This window comes from Salvelinus sp. IW2-2015, linkage group LG15, assembly GCF_002910315.2.
Source record: "Salvelinus sp. IW2-2015 linkage group LG15, ASM291031v2, whole genome shotgun sequence".
NCBI lineage: Eukaryota > Metazoa > Chordata > Actinopteri > Salmoniformes > Salmonidae > Salvelinus > Salvelinus sp. IW2-2015.
Genome location: NC_036855.1, coordinates 62,534,414 through 62,562,144, shown reverse-complemented (window position 1 = coordinate 62,562,144; position 27,731 = coordinate 62,534,414). Strand labels below are relative to the sequence as shown.

The 27,731-nt window shown below is 42.1% G+C and overlaps 1 protein-coding gene across 1 annotated transcript in view; it reads left to right on the top strand.

The window, feature by feature from the left end:
- The window catches only part of LOC111975167 (synaptotagmin-9), a 54,323-nt gene that overhangs the window by 19,168 nt on the left and 7,424 nt on the right, over positions 1 to 27,731 (top strand). Inside the window, exons 4-5 of the mRNA XM_024003373.2 lie at positions 16,538 to 16,658; positions 16,865 to 17,036. Coding sequence (XP_023859141.1) covers positions 16,538 to 16,658; positions 16,865 to 17,036 — 293 coding nt within the window. The remainder of the gene's footprint in view (positions 1 to 16,537; positions 16,659 to 16,864; positions 17,037 to 27,731) is intronic.

Below are 27,731 nucleotides of genomic sequence, written 5' to 3'. Positions count from 1 at the left end.
ATTTAAGAATGTGAAAAATAGTAGAGAGAATGATTCATTTCAGCTTTTATGTCTTTCATCACATTCCCAGTGGGTCAGAAGTTTACATACACTCAATTAGTATTTGGTAGCATTGCCTTTAAATTGTTCAAATTGGGTCAAACATTTCGGGTACCTTCCACAAGCTTCCCACAATAAGTTAGGTGGATATTGTCCCATTCCTCCTGACAGAGCTGGTGTAACGGAGTCAGGTTTGTAGGCCTCCTCGCTGGCACACGCTTTTTCCGTTCTGCCCACAAATTTTCTATAGGATTGAGGTCAGGGCTTTGTGATGGCCTCTCCAATACCTTGACTTTGTTGTCCTTAAGCCATTTTGCCACAACTTTGGAAGTATGCTTGGGGTCATTGTCCATTTGGAAGACCCACTTGCGACCAAGCTTTAACTTCCTGACTGATGTCTTGAGATGTTGCTTCAATATATCCGCATKATTTTCCTTTCTCATGAAGCCATCTATTTTCTGAAGTGTACCAGTCCCTCCTGCAGCAAAGCACCTCCACAACATGATGCTGCCACCCCGTGCTTCATGGTTGGGATGGTGTTCTTCGGCTTGCAAGCATTCCCCTTTTTCCTTCAAACGTAACAGTGGTCATTATGGCCAAACAGTTCTATTTTTGTTTCATCAGACCAGAGGACATTTCTCCAAAAAGTACGATCTTTGTCTCCATGTGCAGTTGCAAACAGTAGTCTGGCTTTTTTTTGCGGTTTTGGAGCAGTGGCTTCTTCCTTGCTGAGAGGCCTTTCAGGTTATGTCGATATAGGACTCTTTTTACTGTGGATATAGATACTTTTGTACCTGTTTCCTCCAGCATCTTCACAAGGTCCTTTGTTGTTGATTTGCACTTTTCACACCAAAGTACGTTCATCTCTAGGAGACAGACCGTGTCTCCTTCCTGAGTGGTATGACGGCTGCGTGGTCCTATGGTGTTTATACTTGCGTACTATTGTTTGTATCGATGAACGTTGCACCTTCAGGCATTTGGAAACTGCTCCCAAGGATGAACCAGACGTGTGGAGGTCTACAATTTTTTTCAAATGCCTGAAGGTGGTTGAAAAACAAGTTTTAATTAATGACTCCAACCTAGGTGTATGTAAACTTCTGACTTCAACTGTACCCAAGAAAGAGTGTTTTAACGTGGAGAAAACAGAAATGACTGCTAGCCAGCTCACTGAGCTGACAGTTGGGGAGAAATTAGAAGAGTTAGCTGGTGCGTGGAGCGAATGGATCACCACTTTTTCAAAGAGGATTTCTCTTATGATTACTTTGTTCTGTCTTACTGTAGTTCTGGTGCTGGTCAATAGAACGTTTCTTCAACCTGGAGTATAGTATCAGATCATTGTTACTACACTGAGCCTAATGAAAGACGCTGATGTATTATTCTGATAGGTCTGGGGCAATATGAAGTTCATGTATTTGGGCAAATATTTAAATACCTAGTYTTGGAATCCCACAAAGGAAAATAGGAGTCATTAATCCATATGGTGCAAACATGTTATTAAGTTGAGTCTAATTTCAGTTAGCCTACACATCATTGTGTTTCTCCTCAGATTTTATGCTGCACATATGTGACTGGTTACAGGATCCTATGCATTTGACACTAGTTCCCTATAAAATTGCATATAGGGAGAAATACAGGATTCTTCCAGGCTAGCCATGATTGGCTGAGATAGTGGACGGGCTGGAAATCCCGAGAGATTGGTGTGTTATGTCACAGGCTTCTATGTAAAAATGATTGGGGGCTCCCCTGGTCAGTATATAGATAATCTTTTCTACTACAGATTTTTGGGACTATATAGCTTTTTTTAATTTAACCTTTATTTAACTAGGCAAGTCGGGTAAGAACAAATTCTTCTTTACAATGACGGCCTACCCCGGCCAAACCCTAACCCGGACGACGCTGGGAGAATTGTGTGCTGCCCTATGGGACTCCCAATCACGGCCAGTTTTGATACAGCCAGGAATCAAACCAGGGTCTGTAGTGACGACTTTAGCACTGAGATGCAGTGCCTTAGACCGCTGCGCCACTCGGGAGAAGAGACACAAAATAAATAGGAAAAGAGACAAAAAATAAAACACCACCAAAATGGGCAGGTGCTCCAGCACCCCTAGGGCCCTACCTGTACTCGTGCTTGCTAGTATCTCATCTCTCAGTAGTGAAGCATTGTCTCCTTCAGGAAGATAACTCATAATCACGTTCTCTGCATTGTTCCATCCAGTGGACCCTGGTGAAGGACACAGAGGCATTTCCATTAGTATTAGCATTAAGCACTAATCTTACCAATTCACCGCATCTCAGCTCCTTTCCACCAGGTCCTAACCTCATTCAGCAGAGCTAAATGGGCCCATGGTGATGATGCCTGAGGTCGTCAGGAATGAGTGCTCATCACAGTGCCGCGCAAATTAGACAACTGACAGCTCTGTGTGTGTTTGTGTGATGGAAAGTTCAGTGTGTGTTTGTGTAAAAATACAATACCATTCAAAAGCAGCCAACAAGTGCTAAGCATATGTGGGAACTCCTTCAAGACTGTTGGAAAAGCATTCCAGGTGAAGCTGGTTGAGAGAAGGCCAAGAGTGTGCAAAGCTGTCATAAATGCAAAGTGTCTACTTTGAAGAATCTCAAATATAAAACATATTTTGATTTGTTTAACACTTTTTMGTTACTACATGATTCCATATGTGTTATTTCATAGTTTTTTTTATGTCTTCACTATTATTCTACAATGTAGAAAATAGTAAAAATAAAGAAAAACCCTGGAATGAGTAGATGTGTCCAAACTTCTGACTGGTACTGTATGTCTGTCACTCTTAGCGCTGGCACAACTACAAGTACTGTATAACCTTGTAACCGACAGTTATGGATGAAGACCATGAAAATAAAATAACTGTCTAAAGAAAAAAGAAAATGGGACCGGACAGCCGGGCATTTGTGCGGTCGAGTCCATTTCTGCTGTAACATTTTTATTTATTTTTTATTTCGCCTTTATTTAACCAGGTAGGCCAGTTGAGAACAAGTTCAACTGCAACCTGGCCAAAACAAAGCAAAGCAGTGTGACAAAAACAACAACACAGAGTTACACATGGGACAAACAATCGTACAGTCAATAACACAATAGAAAAATCTATACACAGTGTGTGCAAATGTAGAAAGGCAATAAATTGGCCATAGTGGCGAAATAATTACAATTTAGCATTAACACTGGAGTGATAGATGTGCAGATGATGATGTGCAAGTAGAGATAGTGGGGTACAAAAGAGCAAAAAGATAACAATATGGGGATGAAGTAGTTGGGTGGGCTATTTACAGGTTGTCTATGTACAGGTGCAGTGATCGGTAAGCTGCTCTGACAGCTGATGCTTATAGTTAGTGAGGGAGATGTAAGTCTCCAGTTTCAGTGAATTTTGCAATTCGTTCAAGTCATTGGCAGCAGAGAACTGGAAGGAAAGGAGGCCAAAGTAGGTGTTGGCTTTGGGATTGGCGAGGAAATACACCTGCTGGATGCGTGTGCTGGGGGGGGGGGGGGGGGGGGGGGGGGGGGGGGAGGGGGGGGGGGGGGGGGGGGGGGGGGGGGGTTGCTATGGTGACCAGTGAGCTGAGATAAGGTGGGGCTTTACCTAGCAAAGACTTATAGATGACCTGGAGGCAGTGGGTTTGGACTCTACAACGTGAATAAATATTGTTGCTCTTTGCTGAAACAAGCAAGGTGTTGTAGCAAACAAGTATTTGGTTGCTTAGGCAATGCCCCCCTTCCTGCAGCAGCACATGCAGTCGAGGAGAGGAGAAAATGTGCATGTACATTTAGAAAAAACTACTTTTTTCTGTAGAATGCTGTCTCCTGCATTTTTTTTATGACACCCTCAAACCTCTTCTCCCCATTATGTCTTCTTAGAATAGAGATGTTTAATCATCTCCTCACAGCAATCCTTTTCAAAGCTGTGTAAGATCAGACAGACCTGTCTTGTTGTGGACAATCGCAGGTAGGTCCTGTCTTCAGTGATTCCATTGATTGACCAGCGCCTTTCTCAGTGTGTGAGTGTGTGAGCTACAGTAGCTGGGATGTGACCATTGATCCTGTCTGTGTTTTTCATGTCAAATGGAACTGGCATTTATCAGAGCTCTCCCCTCCCATTGATTATAAAATACGATTCATATTCTTCCAGGGAGGTCAGTGCTGAATCAATGAGGCGTAGCTGATGAAGAGAACACCCTCACACACACTGATATATGATGACATTTGTCACAGATGATTTAACACCCACTCAGAGCACTCCTGTACACACAGGTTTGTGATACAGTCACAGTGCAAGGAAAGCATGCAAATGTTGACAGCATGCATAATAATAATTCATGAGCCGGTTATTCTGTCCTCTGTGTTGGGGTTCAGGTGATTCTGTACCTTTAATAGTGATACAAGTCTTGTAGTTTGTTTGAACAGCGACCTTTTTGACTTTCATGAGTTTGGAACCCAGGTGACCTGACTCTAGGTGACTCATTATTCCTTCAGGATGACTGTGTTAGAGCCCCGTGCCCTGTTGCCTGGAGAATAATAGGGATAGCTAATGACCTGTCCTTCCCTTCAACCCATATCAATGGAACTCAAAGGCACTTAGACCAGGGGTCTTTTGTTCCAGCCAATGTGGCTGGTTGCATAGTGTAAGTCAGGGCTGGCCAGCCCTACTCCTGCAAAGCTACGTAGAGGGTGTGCAGACTTTTCCAGCACTGATTCCACCAATGCCCTGCTGATTGGTAGAATCCTGTGTTAGTGCTGGGCTACATTCACATAGAGATCTTATATTGAGGTCCTGGGGTTTTGGATGTAAAGGTTGGGCTTCAGAGTGTACTCAGTGGTAATTATCTGAATGCAGGCCCTCTGCTGCCTTGTTAACATCAGCCGTCCTCTCCTGTCCCCCCTCCTACTCTGCTCTCTCTCTTCATTGCTCTACTCTCCTCTCCCCTCCACTGCTATCTTCTTGTCTCACATAATTGGTTGTCTAACATATTGACCACGTGTGTGCGTGTGTCTGACTGTCTCAGTGTGGTTTAATTGGATGCTCTGTGACAACTGAACCCTACCTCCATCCCCTCACCTCCTCTGCCTCCTCTCTCTCACCTCCTTCCTCCCCTCAGCTCTGCCTCCTCCGCCTCCACCTCACCTGTCTGGTAATCAGGCAATTGGTTCTCTCTCTCTGGGTGATGATGTTGAGATGACGGTGTACCCACCATCTCTGATGAGCTCTACTGTAACCATGAATACTAATGTTCGACTAAATAATAATATGAATACACTCTTATAAAAACAGTTCTAACTGGAACCAAAAAGGGTTCTAACTAGAATCCCAAAATATTTTTTTTCTAGTAGTTTCTAGGTAGTAGGCTGGGCAGAGAAATAAAAGTATATAGTGGAAGGCAGACTCAGTGTAGGTAGTAATTAATAAATGGTCACTCATATTGAGTCTTTGATAAGTTCAATTAAACTTTTAAATATCTTTGCCACTTTGATCGAGCCGTTATTTAGGAAGATGACCTAAATAATGTGCCAGTGAGGGGTTGTCTGGTAACATGGCTCATTAGCTCTGAGTGTATCTATATTTGGGAAGGACAAAAATCTCAGTCTCAAGCTCATGGTATTTCATTTGACAGCAGGCACACAATTGAGAGCAGTGGTATTTGTATGTGTGTGTGTGTGTGCATGTGTGTGTGTGTGTGTGTTTGTGTGCGGGAGTGTGAGTGTGCATGCATGCGCCACATGTGCTTCTGTGCATGTTTATGTTTGCATACACATAGCAGGATGGAGAGCTTCATTTCAGAGGGGAGTGACCTAAATCTCGGCTGTCAGTGAGAGGGAGGCAGCTTTGACAGATTGACACAGAGATGGTGATGGCATCCATTAATCACTAAAGCCTGTCTAGGGCTGGACTGGGCCTCCCACTAAGTCTGGAGCCCCAGCAACAACAGGGAGCAGCCCTACCCAAGACCAAGACCAAGAAATCATACATCCCTCATGACTAAGACCAGGAGTTTTCCTGACCATGTAACCTGACCAGGAAAACTCTGGGCCTAGTTATAGCCTGTAAGTTATACATTTATAGTTTATCTTTATATTTTATTTTCACAATGATATTACAATTGGATTGCAATAGTCTTGTTTGTGTTGAGGTGCTTGTTGTTAGCGTTCCTTAGCCTGAGGGCACATGAAGCTCTCTGGAACAGTTCAAACCCAAACCAAACCACATGATATCTGTCTAAGATGCTCTGTCAAGCTAAGGACCCTGGGAATAAACACCTCCATCTGCAACTGGATCCTGGACTTCCTGACTGGCCGCCCCCAGGTGGTAAGGGTAGGTAACAACACATCCGCCACTCTGATCCTCAACAAGGGGGCCCCTCAGGGGTGCGTGCTCAGTCCCCTCCTGTACTCCCTGTTAACTCATGACTGCATGGCCAGGCACGACTCCAAGACCATCATTAAGTTTGCCGATGACACAACAGTGGTAGGCCTGATCACCGACAACGATGAGACAGCCTATAGGGAGGAGGTCAGAGACCAGGTTGTATGGTGCCAGGACAACAACCTCTCCCTCAGCATGATCAAGACAAAGGAGATGATTGTGGACTACAAGAAAAGGAGGACCGAGCACGCCCCCATTCTCATCACCGGGGCTGTAGTGGAACAGGTTGAGAGCTTCAAGTTCCTTTGTGTCCACATCACCAACAAAATATCATGGTCCAAACACACTAAGACAGTTGTGAAGAGGGCACGGCAAAGCCTATCCCAGGGGACTGAAAAGATTTGGCATGGGTCCTCAGATCCTCAAAAGGTTCTACAGCTGCACCATTGAGAGCATCCTGACTGGTTGCATCACTGCCTGGTATGGCCTCCGACCACAAGGCACTACAGAGGGTAGTGCGTACAGCCCAGTACATCACTGGGGCCAAGCTTCCTGCCATCCAGGACCTCTATATCAGGCGGTGTCAGAGGAAGGCCCTAAAAATTGTCAAAGACTCCAGCCACCCTAGTCATAGACTGTTCTCTCTGCTCCCGCACGGCAAGCGGTACCAAGTCTTGGTCCAAAAGGCTTCTTAACAGCTTCTACCCCCAAGCCATAAGCTAATCAAAGGGCTACCCAGAACCCTCTTTTACTCTGCTGCTGCTCTCTGTTTATAATCTATGCATAGTCACTTTAACTCTACCTACATGTACATACTACCTCAATTACCTCAACTAACCAGTGCCCCCGCACATTGACTCTGTACCGGTATACCCCCTATATATAGCCTCGCTTGTTATTTTACTGCTGCTGTTTAATTATTTGTTACTTTTATTTTCTAATTTCAATTTTTTTATTATCTATTTTTTACTTAACACTTATTTTTATTTATTTTCTTTCTTAATTAACTTCTTAAAGCATTGTTGGTTAAGGGCTTGTAAATAAGAATTTCACTGTAAGGTCTACACGTGTTGTATTTGGCGCATGTGACAAATAACATTTTATTTTATTTTATTTGAGAACAGTTCACAGACCCAGCCCAGTGAAATGGCTTTCTCTTGACTTTCATAAGCAAGCACATGGCCTCCAACACAACAATTTACTGCAAATGACAACCCGCTCATACAGAGTCTAGCTACAGTTTATTATGTACACTAGTGTTAACCGCTCACTGTGTACTGTGACATGAATACACATGCATATCGGAGGAGGTTGTTAGGGTCTTGAAGGTAAAACTGTTGTGGCTGATGAGGGGGCTTGAACCAGAGATCCTCCAGTTATAAGTAACGCATTACCTCCAAAGCTATCATCTAGCCAGTCAGAGTCTAGACCCAGCGAAAAATGTCAGAGCACACTTATATTATCATAGATCAGAAGAAACAAAGAAACCTGACATGACTACTCCCTAGTGTCTATAACACTGTGTCCACCCAATATATTCTATCTTCCCTCTCTCTGCACCACTACTCAAGGGGAAAAGAAAAAGAAGAAAAAACAGAGTGAGATGAAGGGTGAGACAGTATGAAACAACCCCGCTGAAGTGTTACTGAGAAAGAGGGAGGAGTGTGTCTCATAAAGCTGACAAGATCATTCATCTCTTCCTTCTTTCACAACCTGAGGCAATCATATCCACATCTCCTCACATAGCTGACAGAATCACACAGGCAAATCCTCACTGACCAGCTGTATCAGTGCTCGGTATAATGGGGAAGATATACATGGGGACGGAATGTTATTCTTTACAACATGCCAGTTGCACTGAAATGTCACAGTTATTGTAAGATAACAACACGCCTCAATTACTTTGGAAATGTAGCAGGTTCTCTGAAATGGAACAGTTATTGTAAGATAGTAACTTGCCTTGAATGACAAAATAACTCCTCATCCCTTTCATCATTAGCTAGACATAGTTGTATTGTAGAGTTGTATAGATCAATGTTATTTTCACAGCCTTTTGGATCTGTTGTAAGCTGCTGTTATGTTTGCCAGCTGCGTGTTAACTTTGAATAAGTGTAGACAGAGTGTGTGTTACTACTGCACTCTGATACCACTGCACACCAAACATAGACGACGTCGATGACAGTCATGGCTCCCGAAATAGTAGAGCAGTGATGTTGTTCAAATGACATCCCAGAAAGCGTCAGAGAAACAGTGAAAGTACAGTTTTACTTGTAGCTTGGCCTATTTCGAGTACGTCAAACAACACATTGTCGGTTGGTGGATATAAAGTCTAGGATCTTTGATAGGCTGATGAATAATTTGTGCCAGGAAATAATCAATGCCACCTATTGAGGTTAGGATAGGGCTAACGTGTGCCATATTATCTGATGGGACCAGCTGTAACTTACCGTTCTGTGATGTGCAAGTAAATCGACAATTTTAATTGGCTGATACGCATTTTGTGCCGGAGAACCTGTTTATATTTAAATGGTTCCTTGTGGTCGCTAGTTGCACCCTGTGTGTTTGCACTTATGTGATGAGCATTGCTATTGTGATTTTCTAACAGTTGAAAAAAGTAATTTTCACAAATCCATCTTTCTTGGAGGAATAGCCTTGTTAAGGCTAGATTGTGGTTGCCATTTAAAGACTATCCAAGGTGGTTGTGGGGAACGTGACCTGTTATTTGTGTTGTTGTAGATGAGTGGCCCCCATTAACTCCCCTATGATGGTGGGGTAGCGTGATGTATCTGTCTGCCTGACAACCAATCAGAGGGAAGGATTCCTGATGGAGGTCAATAAGAGTGACTGACAGAAAGCTGGAGCAGAGATGGGGTAGGAGGGAGATTCAGGGGTTACATCTGACCTCTGCTTATAGTTTGAGTACACAAATTGTTACTCGAACAGCCTCCTGTGGGATACATTTATTATGTTCATATTGATCTGTTACCCTGGATATTAAGTTTACCTGGGATTTTAAAGCAAAGTCATTCGAAATACATTGCTTGTTGTGTGGCCTTAGTGGCATTTCTGTCCATTTCTATTCACTGTCTTGGGACCAGCCCAGTTTGACAGGGATGATTGCAGACTGTAGAGGAAAACCGTAACAGAGACTGTAAAGTCATCTGGATGTATCCCTGTGTCTTCCTCTCACTGGTTTTCCTCATCAAGCAATGTGAACAAGGGAGGCTGGTGGGAGGAGCTGTAGGAGAACAGGCTCGTTGTAATGGTTGTAATGGAATATGTAACAGAGTCCAAACTGGTTTCATTATGTAGCATTCCATTCTAGCCAGTATAAATTTGTCCGTCCTCCTATAGCTCCTCCCACCAGCCTCCTCTAAATGTGAAACATCCTGTATTTTAGTCTTTGGCACATTCATTCTTCCTTATTCCCTCCTTCAGGTTCTCTACAATCCTTTGGGGGTTGTCTCAACCAAGTCTGACCTTCTGTTGTTTGCCAATGCATACTTTTATATTTTAGTCATTGAGCAGACACTTATCAAGAGCAATTTGGGTTAAGGGACAGATTTTTCACCTGGTCGGCTCAGGGATTTGAACCAGCAACCTTTCGGTTCCTGGCCCAATGCTCTTAAGCGCTAGGCTACCTGCCGCCCCACACACACATACACGCACGCGGACAGGAATGCGCACACACACGCACACAGACACACTCAAACACGCACATTCACTCACACACACACACACACCCACACCCACACACACGCACACACACGAACACACATACATACACGAACACACACACACAAAACCAATATCCGCTTAGTTGACGTATAACTGATTGTTAGGCTCGCGGGAGAGCAGCCCTGCTGGTTATAGAGTGGTGTTTGCTTATCTGCTGCAATATTGGCCATTTGTCAAAATCACGGCACAGCATAGGCTTCTGTTGATGGTGAATGCAGAGTCATTGTTCTAAATGAAACAGAGACAGCTTGCCTGTATAACTGACTGGGTGCTATTTCAGGTTTGTGTTCCTCTGCTCAGGGAAGATGCAGCACAAAGGAGGCAGCAGCATTGTCACATTGTAATGATTTAGAGCTATGAGCACACAATAAGAAGACGTCTCTGACAAACACAGGATCCAGTACACTTGTTTTATGTCTCTAGTGTGAAGGGCCTATACAGTTCAATGGAAGTGCAGCTATATTCCACATCTGTGCTGAGGCCATGACCATAGAAGAAATCCTTTTATATGTAATTTTGATGTACTGAAACAAAGAGGAATGACTGCACAATTGTAGGACTCACTTAGCTTCTCCTAGGCAGAGTAGTAGCTACTGTAAGTAGATTATGTTACCTGAAACCATGGCTATTTCTTTGATCATTGGCGTTAGCAGTGTATTGTCTCTACGAGGCTGTACTTTAGCTGGGATGTGTAAAGCCAGTGAGATTTGGGGCTATGAGGCGACGTGATGACCAGAGACTCTCAGTGGAGCACAGTCGTCACCTTCTCCTACACCCGCTGTTGCCTCCTACACCTACTGTCACCCCCTTCCCACCCCTGCCCTCTTAAAATGCAATTTCCTGCTGGCGAAGGCCCTACGGGGGTCCCCGGGTGCCTGGGACACAGATCTAACCCTTCTCATCCTGCTTGCACCCCTGAGCAACCTGATAGGAAGACAATTAGGGAGAGGCGTGTAAATGTCACAGGACGCAGGGACCTCATTACGGAACACCACAGGGGGTTCTGGGAGAAAACAAACGCCCCCCCCCCTCGTGCATGGTAGACGGCAGAGAGAAACCAGGAGAACACACTGCTATTAACAGTCTGAGGGGCATTCTGTTTGTGTTCACTAATCTAGTTTGGGAAGGAGAAAGTAACTGTAAAAAAAAAAATGCTTCCAAGTTTTTTGATGGAGTGCAAGGCTGCATACGCATCAAGATGCCTTAGGAATGCCTAGTGATATTCATTAGTAGGACTACAGTACTATATACAGTGGTTCCACCTTTAAAAGTTGAGAGCTTACACCGCGGGATTTAGAGGTCATTTGTGGTTTAGTACGGTACCCTGCGTCACCACTTCATTGCTCCAGACCAGCACAAGGGGGAGTTAGAGCACTGATTATGTTTTTGGGTCCTACTGTGTCTCTAACTGACAATGAATGGGCGACATAAACCTAAATAGAAACTGATAATTGTGCACGACTTCAGTATTACTTAGTAAAACTATTGTTACACTAAGGTTTTTATTATTTTATTTTGTTAGGATTATTTTGCTCTTACTGTAGTACTGTATGCCCCTCCCGACCAGTCATGTTGTTCAGCACCTGAGTGTGCAATGGTCTAAGACACTGCATAGCTGTCACGCCCTGACCGTAGAGAGCGTTTTATGTGTCTATTTTGGTTTGGTCAGGGTGTGATTTGGGTGGGCAGTCTATGTTCTATGTTCTATGATTTTCTATTTCTATGTGTTTGGCCGGGTGTGGTTCTCAATCAGAGGCAGCTGTCTATCGTTGTCTCTGATTGAGAACCTTACTTAGGTAGCCTTTTCCCACCTGTGTTTGTGGGTAGTTGTTTTCTGTTTTGTGTTGTAGCACCTTACAGGACTGTTTCGTTTTCGTTCATTCACTTTGTTATTTTGTATTTAGTGTTCAGTTTTTTTCAATAAAGCATGAACATTTACCACGCTGCGTTTTGGTCCGATCCTTCCTGTTCATCAGACAAAGAAGATCGTTACAATAGCAGTGCAAGCTGTGTTGCTACAGATGCTGGTTCAATACCTGAGGTGGCCTTGACTGGGAAACGCATGAGATGACTGTAGGTTTTTGGTTTTTCTCCGTCTAAAAACAGAAATAAATAATTCTAAATAACAAACTGGCTTTATTTACAAARTAGAAATAATGTCCAACCACATGTTCAAGAATGGCCTTTTTCTCGCTCATGTTACGTTATTTGAAAATGAAATAATCTCCAAAATATTGTTATTTTTTAAACAAAGCGATTATTATTATTATTATTCATTTAGAATTATATAAAATCCTATATATATATATATATATATATATATATATATATTATTAACCCTGTTATTAGCAGGACAATACAGTATATATTGGTCATGGCTCCCGAGTGGCGCACATTGGGACTGCCTTGCAGTTCTCCAGCTGTATCTATTGAAAGAGTGCAAGAGGGTTTTTCGTTTTCCTTGGAATAGAAACACCATAATATTAATCAAATTAACCCCAAACTCTAAAAGTAATTGGAAAGGTATATACAAATTATTTGTGACATTGTGGTTACAATAAAGAACGTAAACAAGATGTAAACAATATGCTGTGTTTTTATTTACAGTCCTGATGGACAGCTGGGGGCATTTTGAAAACAGGCTTTCAAACACTTGTAGCCCGATTAGCAGGACAATAGACTCTTTATAGCCCGGCTCCTGTAGGTTTGAACATCCCCCTACCTGCAATGTATTCGATGCTTAAGTACTCTGAAGTGTTACATTTCTAACTCAAAACAGCAGTACAGTATTTCTTCATCAACATCTTTATGCTTTAGTTAATAAAATAATGATAAAAATACTCTTTCAAAATGCTGATGTTTATTTAGTTATGGATCCAAAACGAATTACTATGGGAATAAATATCACTGAATGACAGAAATATTGGAACAAAGTTGTTTAATGAAGGTTAACAAATGGTTGCTTACTGAATACTCTTTCAAACCCGTTGTACAGCACCATTATGGCTATTAGCAGGGATATATTTTGTGTAAGTTTGGTAACGTTTTTAGGAAACCTTTCATTGGGTTAATCAATTAAAATCTTGCATAGAAAGTTATTGCTCTCCCATTAAAATGTTCCAGTGGAATTCTCAGTGTGTAAGAGAAGATCACCAGGAGGAGATCTCACCAACTCTACGGAGTTATTTTCAGAACAGGGTGATAATTGAGCTGTTGCGTTTTACAGCCGAACAGAAGTCTTCTCTCTCGCGTAGCATCAATGTTTATTATTGGAATATGAGAGGGAGTTTTCCAGACCAATGACTGGGAAGGGTTTCAGATAAATCTATCCTGACATCTTTGCTACTACACCGTTACCTGTGAGTGAGTTTTTCTATTTTTTATGTCAGTGATGAGTTCTCCTATAAATCAACAACATATTAGTTATAAAGAGAGTGAGGGAATTTGCCATTGTTAATCTCATAAGAAAAAGCTCTTCCTACCCTTCACCGAAACCAACTAGCGAGTTGCCATGATGGGGTTTTTGGTCAACATGTTGGCTCAAGTCCTTGTAAAATCCCAAGGCAATGGTTTGAGCTTGATATGGTCAGAGCTTGTTGTGATGGCATTCTATTCCATCCTTATTCTAATGATATTGAGGGTAAGAACGATAAGTATCTTGTCCTTGACCGATCCTTGACCGTGTCGTGTCTTTGCTATCGTTAAATTGAAGACTTATAGTTTTTATCAAAGATTCCTGTAATTAGGGATTACACGATCACTTGAGTAATAGCGTAACTAATTAACTATGAATTCGAGGGCACCAGGGAAAGTTATCAGATTACAAAGTTATAATTTCCCAATATAACCTTTCAGATATTTTCATATCTGATCAGTAGTCTTCTAATTAATGATTTATTTACTTTACCTCACGTTAGTCTCATTCCAAACGTCGTAAATTGTTGATTATCTGCACGAACCCAGTCTTCAKTATGAGTCATCCATACATCAATTGTCTTAAATCATTTATTTATTACTAACTAATTAATTCACAGAAATGCATAAACAAACAAACAAACTTAAAAATAGTTACATGAAATGATGGGAGAAATATGGTTGGGCTGAACCGGCATGGCGGCTTGTTAGACAAAGGGAAAGTTGCGTTCGACTAAGAATTCACTACAGAGTCCATAATTATAACAATTGACATGCTAATCCTTACACATAAACGCTCACTCATTCGGGAACAATTGCAATCAATATATATATAGTTACGCTCGGTGTGTGTCGTCTTGATCGTTGGAGAGAAGTTCGTTTTGGTTGGAGTTCCTTCTGTCCCGGTTATTGTGGATAGTTCAGAGTGACATTCGTTATAGAATGGATGTTTCGGCGGTTGTCTTTCTTCGCGTTCAATGATACCGAATTCCTAGCTGCAGACTAGTAGTCAATATCAAAGACTTGTTATTATTCGGCTAAGAGTTTAACCACGTGGTATGGTTAAAGATTCAGCAATGGTACTCAACCTTCGTTCTCCCCATGGAGGATAAACATGGTCTGGTGGTAATTTCTCAGAGTTTACTTTTATTCAGATAGCAGGAAGGGGCTGTCCTTGGATGTCTGACCCAACTGGCTCAGGGGCGGGTCCTCGGGTTTAGTTCAAATCAAAAAGGGATTTGTATTTTTCTTAATAAAACAGTCCAAAATCATATTGCACAATTATACAAACAGTATCATACTCACTCATTCATTTTATACAACAAACAGATGTAAACCTCATATCTGAGGTTATTATATAAACAGCGGTATGGTAATGTAGTCCCACAGTCTCTCATGAGTTTCCCCCGTGGTGACCAATTGGCATGTTAATAGCTGGACTCTCCACCGATCTTTTATACTTTTGCAGGAACATGAAATATGTTCGTACCTCAAGTTCTGTGAGGTGGGAGAAAATTCCTTTGTCCTGAAAGTTTACCCTCTGTCTAATACTGTTGGGCCATGAGGAGATTCTCAGGAATTTACGACCTCTCTGTGACCACAGCATGGGTTGAAGGGGCAGGGAAAGGCAGGGAGAGGGGGATGGGGTTTGCAATACCCAAGCAGGCYACGTCATGACAACCGTATGTTGATTATTTTTAGATTATTTATTCAGTGGTTGATATAGTGGTGTTGTGTTTKCACCCTGCAGGATACAGTGGTTGATATTGTTGTATTATGTTTCCACCCTGCAGGATACAGCGGTTGATAGTGTTGTGCTGTGTTTCCACCCTGTAGGATACAGTGGTTGATAGTGTTGTGTTTCCACCCTACAGGATAATGTGGTTGATATTGTGGTGTTGTATTGTGTTTCCACCCTGCAGGATAATTGTGGTTGATATTGTGTGTTGTTTGTGTTTCCACCCTGCAGGATAATGTGGTTGATATTGTGGCTGTTGTATTGTGTTTCCACCCTGCAGGATAATGTGGTTGATATTGTGGTGTTGTATTGTGTTTCCACCCTGCAGGATAATGTGGTTGATATTGTGGTGTTGTATTTGTTTCCACCCTGCAGATAATGTGGTTGATATTGTGGTGTGTATTTGTGTTCCACCCTGCAGGATTAATGTGTGTTGATATTGTGTGTTGTATTGCCACCCTGCAGGATAATGTGGTTGATATTGTGGTTTTGTATTGTGTTTTCCACCCTGCAGGATATGTGGTTGATATTGTGGTGTTGTGTTTGTGTCTTCCACCCTGCAGGATAATGTGCTGTTTGTGGATTGTGTGTTCTCTGTGCATGATAATTGATATGAGTGTGTGTATGTTTTCCATCTCTGAGCTTATTGGATATGGTGCGTTTGATATTGTGGTGTGTGTGTATTGTGTTTCCACCCTGCAGGATAATGTGTTTTTATATTGTCATTCTGATGTAATGTGTTTCCACCCCGCAGGATAATGTGGTTGTATACTCGTGTTGAAAGTTTTGTTGTTTGTGTTTCCACCCTGCGGATAATGTGTTGATATTAGTTGTCGTGTTGGATATGTGTTTCCACCCTGCAGGATAATGTGGTTGATATTGTGGTGTTGTTGATATTGTGTTCCACCCTGCAGGAATAATGTGCTTTGTGATATTGTGGTTGTCTGTATTGTGTTTATCCACCTTGCAGATACGTAATGATGGTTTAATATTGTATGGTGTATGTTATTGTGTATCCACACCTGCAGGATATAGTGGTTGAGTGTATTGTGGTTGTTATTGTGTTTCCACCCTGCAGGATAATGTGGTTGATATTGTGGTGTTGTATTGTGTTTCCACCCTGCAGGATAATGTGGTTGATATTGTGGTGTTGTATTGTGTTTCCACAATGCAGGATAATGTGGTTGATATTGTGGTGTTGTATTGTGTTTCCACAATGCAGGATAATGTGGATRTGGGAGACCTGATGTTCTCTCTGTGCTACCTGCCCACCGCCGGCAGACTGACCATCACCATGATCAAGGCCAGGAACCTTAAGGCCATGGACATCACTGGGGCATCAGGTAGAAGTCAACACTACCTCACACCATAACAACACTACCACAAAAACACATAATATCTCACTGTGTATTTCTATTCAATACTACCTAACATCAACATATGCTGTATACAACAAAAATAGCACAGCAGACTCTTTCTCAGTCTCTATGTCTCTGTCTCAGTCTCAGTCTGTCTCAGTCTCAGTCTCTTCCTCTCTCTCTCTCTCTAGACCCGTATGTGAAGGTCTCTCTAATGTGTGACGGTCGGAGATTAAAGAAGAGGAAGACCTCCACTAAGAGGAACACTCTGAACCCTGTCTACAATGAAGCCATAGTCTTTGATGTCCCCCCAGAGAACATTGACCAGATCGGCCTTATGATCGCCGTCATGGACTATGACCGGTGAGTAAATGAGCTTTAACTCAGAGATCCAGTAGTTGTTAACTCAGTGACTCAGTAGCTTTTAACTCAGTGACTCCATAGCTTTTAACTCAGTAGCTTTTAACTCAGTGACTCAGTAGCTTTTACCTCAGTAGCTTTTAACAAGTGTGACTCAGTATCTTTTAACTCAGTGACCACAGAATCTGTTAAGAATGCTCTGTCAGCTAGGACGACTGGGAAAACACATACTGCAACTGGATCCTGGACTATCCTGACTGCCGGCCCCAGTGGTAAGGGTAGGTAACAACACTCGCCACTCTGATGCCTTCACAAGGGGCCCTCAGGGGTGCGTGCTCAGTACCTCCTGTACTCCCTGTATTAACTCTATATGCATGGCCAGGCACGACTCCAAGACCATCATTACAGTTTGCCGATGACACAAACAGTGGTAGGCCTGAACACCGACAAATGAGACCGCATCATAGGGAGGAGTGATCAGGACCAGGTTGTAATGGTGCAGGACAACAAACCCTTCCTCGCAAAATAAGATACAGAGACAAAGGAGATGATTTGTGACTACAAAAAGAGGACCGAGCCACGCCCATTCCATCACCGGGGCGTGATGAGAGCAGTTGTACGTTAAGTTCCTTTGTGTCCACATCCACCAACAAATATCATGCTCAACACACTAAGACAGTTGTGAAGAGGCACGGCAAAGCCTATCCCAGGGGCTGAAAGATTGGCATGGTCCTCAGTATGCCTCAATAAGTTCTACAGCTGGCACCATTGAGGCATCGATGGTGTGCATCTCGCTGGTATGGCCTCCGACCAACAAGCAATACTAGAAGGGTAGTGCTACAGCCCAACATCACTGGCGCAAGCTTCCCCTGCATCCAGCGACGCTCTATAGTCAGGCGGTGTCAGAGGAAGGCCCAAAAATTGTCAAAGACTCCCAGCCCACCCCTAGTCATCAGACTGTTCTCTCTGACCCGCACGGCAACAGGGTACCCAAGTCTTGGTCCAAAAGTCTTCTTAACACTTCTACCCCATACCATAAGCTAATCAAAAGGGTCTACCCACGAACCTGTTTTACTCTGCTGTCTCTCTGTTTTATATTCTATGCATAGTACTTACTGCTACCTCAAGTACATACCTTCAATACTTCAACTAACCAGTCTGCTCCGCCGACATGACTCTGTACCGTATACCCATATATCAGCCATCGCTTGTTATTTCTTGCTGGCTGTTTAATTATTGTTCTTTATTTCTGAATTCATTTTTTATTATCTATTTTTACTTAACACTTATTTTTATTTATTTCTTTTTCATAACTTCTTAAAGCATTGTTGGTTAGAGGGCTGTTAAATAAGAATTTTCAGCTGTACAGTCTACAACTGTTTGTATTGGCGGTGCAAATAACATTTTATTTTATTTATTTGAAGAAAGTCTACAGACCAGCCGTGAAATGGCTTTCTCTTTGACTTTCATAAGCAACGCACATGGGCTCCAACAAACAATTACTGCATAATGAACAACCCGTATACAGGGTCAGCATCAGTTATTAGTACACTAGTGTTACTACCGCTCACTGTGTTCGGTGACTGATATCACATGGCATACGGAGGAGGTCGTTAGGGTCTTGAAGGTAAACAACTGTTGTGGGATTGAGGGCTTGAACCAGCGATCTATCCAGTTATAAGTAACGCATTCTCCAAGCTATATCTAGCCAGGTCAGAGTCTAGACCCAGCGAAAAATGTCAAGACACTTATGATTATAGCATATGATTCAGAAGAACAAAGCAACCTGACATACTACTTCCCTAGGTCTATACACTGTGTCCCCAATTATATTCATCTTCCCCTCTCTGCGACCACTACTCAGGGGAAAAGCACAGAAGAAAAAACCGAGTGAGATGAAGGGTGAGACAGTAGAAACACACCCGCTGAAGTGCTACTGAGGAAAGAGGGAGGAGTGTATCTCATAAAGCTACAAGATTCATCAGGTTCTCTTCCTTTCACAACCTGAGGCAATAATTCACATCTCCTCACATGCTGACAGAATAGCACAAGGCAATCCTATGACCACTGTATCGAGTGCTCGGTATAATGGGCAAGATAACAGTGGCGGACGCGATGTTATTGCATTTACAACATGCCAGCTTGACTGAATGTCACGTATTTGTAAAATAAACACACGCCTCAATTACTTTGAGAATGTGCAGTGTACTTCCTGAAACTGACACAGTTATGTAAGATAGTAAACTGCCTTGAATGACACAAATAATCCTCCATCCCTTTCTTGATTATCTAACATAGTGTTTGTAGTTGTATCAGACTTGTATATTGTATCATTCACACGCCTTGGATCTGTGGTAAGCTGCTGTAGTTGCCAGCCTGCGTGTAAACTTTGAATAAGTGTAGACAGAGTGTGTTTACGTTCGCACTCTAGTACACTTTGCACACCAAACATAGACGACGCGAATGAACAGTCATGGCTCCGAAAATAGGTGACAGTTGATGTTGTTACAATGACATCCAGGAAGCGTTCAGAGAAACAAGTGAAAGTCAGTTACTTGTAGCTTGGCCGATTCGATACGCAAACAACCATTGTGGTTGGATGTTAAATTAGGAATCTGATCGCTATGAATTGTGGGCCAGAAAACTAATTGTCCACGAATATCTGCACAATTAGTGGTTGATAGGGCATAACGTGTGCCACTATATTGATGGACCAGTAACTTACCGTGTTGCTGATGTGCAGTAATCGACAATTTTAATTGGCTGATACGCCATTTTGTGCCGGAGAACCTGTGTATATTTAATATGGTTCTTTTGGTCGCGTAGTTGCCACCTGTGTGTTGCAACTTATGTGTGAGCATCTTGTGATTGTCATTTTAACAAGTTGGAAAAAAAGTAATTTTCACAAATCCATTTTCTGATGGAAAAGCTTGTTTAAGGCAGATTGTGGTTGCCATCTAAAAGACTATCCAAGAGTGGTTGTGGGACACTGACCTTTATTTGTGTTGTTGTAGCATGGTGGCCCCATTACTCCCCTATGATGGTAGGGTTAGCGTGATTGTATCGTCTGCTGACAACCATCAGAGGGAAGGATTCCTGATGGAGGTCAATAAGAGTGACTGACGAAAGTGGAGCAGAGATGGGGTAGGAGGAGATTCAGGGTTACATCTGACTCTGCTTATAGTTTGGATAACACAATTGTTACTCGAACAGCCTCCTGTGGGATACATTTATTATGTTCATATTGATCTGTTACCTGGATATTATAGTTTCCGGGATTTTAAAGCACAAGTCATTCGAAATACATTGCTTGTTGTGTGGCCTTAGTGGCATTTCTGTTCCATTTCTATTCACTGTCGTGGGACCAGCCAGTTTGAACAGGGATGATTGAGACTGTAGAGGAAACCGTAAACAGAGACTGTAAAGTCATCTGGATGTATCCTGTGTCTTCCTCTCACTGGTTTCCTCATCAAGCAAATGTAACAAGGGAGGTGGTGGAGAGCGTGAGGAGAACAGGCTCGTTTGTAATGGTTGTAATGGAATATGTAACAGAGTCCAAACTGTTTCATTATGTAGCATTCCATTCTAGCCAGTATAAAATTTGTCCGTCTCCTATAGCTCCTCCCACCAGCCTCCTTAAATGTGAACATCCTGTATTTTAGTCTTTGGCACATTCATTCTCCTTATTCCCTCCTTCAGGTTCTCTACATCCTTTGGGGGTTGTCTCAACCACAGTCTGACCTTCTGTTGTTTGCCATGCACTACTTTTTATATTTTAGTCATTGAGCAGACACTTATCAAGAGCAATTGGGTTAAGGACAGATTTTTCACCTGGTCGGCTCAGGGATTTGAACAGCAACCTTCGGTTCCTGCCCAATGCTCTTAGCGCTAGGCTACCTGCGCCCCACACACACATACACGCACGCGGACAGGATGCGCACACACACGCACACAGACACACTCAAACACGCACATTCATCACACACACACACCCACCCCACACCGCACACACACACGAACACACATACATACACGACACACACACACAAACACCAATATCCGCTTAGTTGACGTATAACTGATTGTTAGGCTCGCGGAGAGCAGCCCTGCTGGTTAAGAGTGGTGTTTGCTTTCTGCTGCAATATTGGCCATTTGTCAAATCACGCACACGCATAGGCTTCTGTGATGGTGAATGCAGAGTCATTGTCTAAATGAAACAGAGACAGCTTGCTGTAATACTACTGTGGTGCTATTTATTTGTTGTTCCTCTGCTCAGGGAAGGCAGCACAAAGGAGCAGCAGCATTGTCACGATTGTAATGTTTAGAGCTATGAGCACACAATAAGAAGACGTCTCTGACAACACAGGATCCAGTACACTTGTTTTATGTCTCTAGAGTGAAGGGCCTATACATTCATGGAAGTGCAGCTATATTCCACATCTGTGCTGAGGCCATGACCATAGAAGAAATCCTTTTATATGTAATTTTGATGTACTGAAACAAAGAGGAATGACTGCACAATTGTAGGACTCACTAGCTTCTCCTAGGCAGAGTAGTAGCTACTGTAAGTAGATTATGTTACCTAGACCATGGCTATTTCTTTGATCATTGGCGTTAGCAGTGTATTGTCTTACGAGGCTGACTTTAGCTGGAGTGTTAAAGCCAGTGAGATTTGGGGCTATGAGGCGACGTGATGACCAGAACTCTCAGTGGAGCACAGTCGCACCTTCTCCTACACCCGTGTTGCTCCTACACTACTGTCACCCCTTCCCACCCTGCCTCTAAAAATGCATCCTGCTGGCGAGGCCCTACGGGGGTCCCCGGGTGCCTGGGACAGATCTCAACCCTTCTCATCCTGCTTGCACCCTGAGCAACCTGATAGGAAGACAATTAGGAGAGGCGGTAAATGTCACAGGACGCAGGGACTCATTACGGAACACCACTGGGGGTTCTGGGAGAAACAAACGCCCCCCCCTCGTGCATGGTAGACGGGCAGAGAGAAACCAGGAGAACACACGCTATTAACAGTCTGACGGGCATTCTGTTGTGTTCACTAATCTAGTTTGGAAGGAAAGTAACTGTAAAAAAAAAATGCTTCCAAGTTTTTTGATGGAGTCAAGGCTGCATACGCATCAAGATGCCTTAGGAATGCCTAGTGATATTCATATAGATACAAGTACTATATACAGTGGTTCCACCTTTAAAAGTTGAGAGCTTACACGCGGGATTTAGAGGTCATTTGTGGTTTAGTACGGTACCCTGCGTCACCACTTCATGCTCCAGACCAGCCAAGGGGAAGTTAGCGCAGCTAGATTATGTTTTGGGTCCTACTGTGTCTCTACTGACAATGAATGGCGACATAAACTAAATAGAAACTGATATATGTGCACAGACTTCAGTGTACTTAGTAAAACTATTGTTACACTAAGGTTTTTATTATTTTATTTTGTTGTTATTTTGCTCTTACTGTAGACGTATGCCCTCCCGACCCAGTCATGTTGTTCAGCACCTGAGTGTGCAATGGTCTAAGCACTGCATAGCTGTCACGCCCTGACGTAGAGAGCGTTTTATGTGTCTAATTTTGGTTTGGTCAGGGTGTGATTTGGGTGTGGCAGTCTATGTTCTATGTTCTATTGATTTCTATTCTATGTGTTTGGCCGGTGTGGTTCTCATCGAGCGCAGCTGTCTATCGTTCTCTGATTGAGAACCTTACTTAGGAGCCTTTCCCACTGTGTTTTGTGGGTAGTTGTTTTCTGTTTTGTGTTGTAGCACTTACAGGACTGTTTCGTTTTCGTTCATCTCACTTTGTTATTTGAATTTAGTTCAGCTTTTTTTCAATAAAGCATGAACATTTACACGCTGCTTTTGGTCCGATCCTTCTGTTCATCAGACAAGAAGATCGTTACAATAGCAGTAGAAGACTGTGTGCAACAGATGCTGGTCAATACCTGAGGTGGCCTGACTGGGAACCGCATGAGATGACTGTAGGTTTTTGGTTTTTTCCGTCTAAAAACAGAAAAAATAATTCTAAATAACAAACTGGCTTATTTACAAATAGAAATAATGTCCAACCACATGTTCAGAATGGCCTTTTTCTCGCTCATGTTACGTTATTGAAAATGAAATAATCTTCCAAATATGTTATTTTTAAACAAAGCGATTATTATATATATCATAGCATTTATTAAAACCTTATATAGTATATATTATATCTATAGTATATATATATTAATCCTGTATTAGCAGGACAATACAGATATATTGGTCTGGCTCCGCGTGGCGCACATTGGGACTGCCTTGCGTTCTCCAGCTGTATCTATTGAAAAGAGTGCAAGAGGGTTTTTCGTTTTCTTGGAATAGAAACACCATAATATAATAAATTAACCCAAACTCTAAAAGTCATTGGAAAGGTATATACAATTATTGTGACATTGTGGTTACAATAAAGAACGTAAACAAGAATGTAAACAATATGCTGTGTTTTTATTTACAGTCCTGATGGACAGCTGGGGCATTTGAAAACAAGGCTTTCAAACACTTGTAGCCCGATTAGCGGACAATAGACTCTTTATAGCCCGGCTCCTGTAGGTTTGAACATCCCTACCTGCATGTTTCGATGCTTAAGTACTCTGAAGTGTTACATTTCTAATCAACCAGCAGTACGTATTTCTTCATCAACATCTTAATGCTTTAGTTAATAAATAATGATAAAATACTCTTTCAAAATGCTGATGTTTATTTAGTTATGGATCCAAACGAATTACATGGGAATAAATATCACTGAATGACAAATATTGGAACAAAGTTGTTTAATGAAGGTTAACAAATGGTTGCTTACTGAATACTCTTTCAAACCCTGGTTGCAGCACCATTATGGCTATTAGCAGGGATAATAATTTGTGTAAGTTTGGTAACGTTTTTAGGAACCTTTCATTGGTTAATCAATTAAATCTTGCATAGAATTATTGCTCCCATTAAAATGTTCCAGTGAAGTTCTCAGATGTGTAAGAGAAGATCACAGGAGGAGATCTCACCTCTACGGAGTTTTTCAGAACAGGGTGTATTGAGCTGTTGCGTTTTACAGCCGAACAGTAAGTCTTCTCTCTCGCGTAGCATCAATGTTTATTTTGGAAATATGAGAGGGAGTTTTCCAGACCAATGACTGGGAAGGGTTTCAGATAAATCTATCCTGACATCTTGTACTATCCAGTTACCTGTGAGTGAGTTTTCTATTTTTTATGTCAGTGATGAGTTCTCCTATAAATCAACACACATATTATTATAAGAGAGTGAGGGAATTTGCCATTGTAATCTCATAAGAAAAAGCTCTTCTACCCTTCACCGAAACCAACTAGCGAGTTGCCATGATGGGGTTTAGTCTACATGTTGCTCAAGTCCTTGTAAAATCCCAAGGCATGGTTTGAGCTTGATATGGTCAGAGCTTGTTGTGATGGCATTCTATTCCATCCTATTCTAATGATATTGAGGGTAAGAACGAAAAGTATCTTGTCCTTGACGATCCTTGACCGTGTCGTGTCTTTGCTATCGTTAAATTGAAGTTTATAGTTTTTATCAAGATTCCTGTAATAGGGATTACACGATCACTTGAGATGCGTAAACTAATTAACTATGAATTCGAGGGCACCAGGGAAAGTTATCAGATTACAAAGTTATAATTTCCCAATATAACCTTTCAGATATTTCATATCTGATCAGTAGTCTTCTAATTAATGATTTATTACTTTACCTCACCGTAGTCTCATTTCCAAACGTCGTAAATTGTTGATTATCTGCACGAACCCAGTCTTCAATATGAGTCATCCATACATCAATTTGTCTTAAATCATTTATTTATTACTAACTAATTAATTCACAGAAATGCATAAACAACAAACAACTTAAAAATAGTTACATGAAATGATGGAGATATGGTTGGGCTAACGGCATGGCGGCTTGTTAGACAAAGGGAAAGTTGCGTTCGACTAAGAATTCACTACAGAGTCCAAATTATAACAATTGACATGCTAATCCTTACACATAAACGCTCACTCATTCGAACAATTGCAATCAAACTATATATATAGTTACGCTCGGTGTGTGTCGTCTGATCGTTGGAGAGAAGTTGTTTTTGGTTGGAGTTCTTCTGTCCCGGTTATTTGGATAGTTCAGAGTGACATTTCGTTATAGAATGGATGTTTCGGCGGTTGTCTTTCTTCGCGTTCAATTGATACGAATTCCTAGCTGCAGACTAGTAGTCAATATCAAGACTTGTTTTATTCGGCTAAGAGGTTTAACCACGTGTAATGGTTAAAGATTCAGCAATGGTACTCAACCTTCGTCTCCCCATGGAGGATAAAATGGTCTGTGGTAATTTTTCAGAGTTTACTTTTATTCAGATAGCAGGAAGGGCTGTCCTTGGATGTCTGACCAACTGGCTCAGGGGCGGGTCCTCGGTTTAGTTCAAATCAAAAAGGATTTGTATTTTTCTAATAACAAGTCCAAAATCATATTGCACAATCTATACAAACAGTATCATACCACTCATTCATTTATACAACAAACAAGATGTAACCTCATATCTGAGGTTATTAATATAAACAGCGGTATGGTATGTAGTCCCACAGTCTCTCATGAGTTTCCCCCGTGGTGACCATTGGCATGTTAATAGCTGGACTCTCCACCGATCTTTTATACTTTTTGCAGAACATGAAATATGTTCGTACCATCAAGTTCTGTGAGGTGGGAGAAAATCCTTTGTCCTGAAAGTTTACCCTCTGTCTATAGTTGGGCCATGAGGAGATTCTCAGAATTTACGACCTCTCTGTGACACAGCATGGTGAAGGGGCAGGGAAAGGCAGGGAGAGGGGATGGGGTTTGCACATACCAAGCAGGCGACGTCATGACACCGTATGTTGATTATTTTAGATTATTTATTCAGTGGTGATATAGTGGTGTTGTGTTTCCACCCTGCAGGATACAGTGGTTGATATTGTTGTATTATGTTTCCACCCTGCAGGATACAGCGTTGATAGTGTTGTGCTGTGTCCACCCTGTGAGATACAGTGGTTGATAGTGTTGTGTTTCCACCCTACAGGATATGTGGATAATTGTGGTGTTGTATTGTGTTTCCACCCTGCAGGATAATGTGGTTGATATTGTGGTGTTGTGTTGTGTTTCACCTGCAGGATAAGTTGGTTATAGTGGTGTTGTATTGTGTTTCCACCCTGCAGGATAATGTGGGTTTATTTGTGGTGTTGTATTGTGTTTCCACCCTGCAGGATAATGTGGTTGATATTGTGGTGTTGTATTGTGTTTTCCACCCTGCCAGGATCAAATGTGGTGTTTCCTGCATGTGGTATGTGGTGTTTATTGTGTTTCCACCTGCAGGATAATGTGTTGATATTGTGGTGTTGTATTGTGTTTCCACCTGCAGGATAATGTGGTGTATTTGTTTGTATTGTTTCCACCCTGCAGGATAATGTGGTTGATATTGTGGTGTTGTATTGTGTTTCCACCCTGCAGGATATGTGGTTGTATGTGTGGTGTTGTATTGTGTTTCCACCCTGAGGATAATGTGGTTGATATTGTGGTGTTGTGTTTGTGTTTCCACCCTGCAGGATAATGTGGTTATATTTGTGTGTTGGTTGTGTTTCCACCCTGCAGGATAATGTGGTTGATATTGTGGTGTTGTATTGTGTTTCCACCTGCAGGATAATGTGTTGATATTGTGGTGTTGTATTGTGTTTCCACCCTGCAGGATATGTGTTGATACTTGTGGTTGTGTATGTGTTCCACCCTGCAGGATAATGTGGTTGTATTGTGGTGTTGTATGTGTTCCACCCTGCAGGATAATGTGGTTGATATTGTGGTGTTGTATTGTTTTCCACCCTGCAGGATAATGTGGTTGATATTGTGGTGTTGTATTGTGTTTCCACCTACAGGGTAATGTGGTTGAATTGTGTGTTGTATTGTGTTCACCCTGCAGGATAATGTGGTTGATATTGGGTGTATGTTTTTCCACAATGCAGGTAATGTGGTTGATATTGTGTTTGATTTGTTTCACAATGCAGAAAAGTGGTCTGGGGACTGAGTCCTCTGTGCTACTCCCCCCGCAGACGGACCCTCCATGATCAAGGCCAGGGACCTTAAGCCATGGACATCACTGGGGCATCAGAGTAAAGTCAACACTACCTATCACACATAACACAACACAAAACACTAATATCTCACTGTGTAATTTCTATTCAATACTACCTAACATCAACATATGCTTATACAACAAAATAGCACACGCCCTCTTCTCAGTCTCTATGTCTCTGTCTCAGTCTCAGTCTGTCTCAATCTCAGTCTCTTCCTCTCTCTCTCTCTCTAGACCCGAATCTGAAAGGTCTCTCTAATGTGTGACGGTCGGAGATTAAAGAAGAGGAAGACCTCCACTAAGGGAACACTCTGAACCCTGTCTACAATGAAGCCATAGTCTTTGATGTCCCCCAGAGAACATTGACCAGATCGGCCTTTATGACTCGCTCTGGACTATGACCGGTGAGTAAATGAGCTTTAACTCAGAGATCCAGTAGTTGTTAACTCAGTGACTCAGTAGCTTTTAACTCAGTACTCATAGCTTTTAACTCAGTAGCTTTTAACTCAGGACTCAGTAGCTTTTACCTCAGTAGCTTTTAACAAGTGTGACTCAAGATC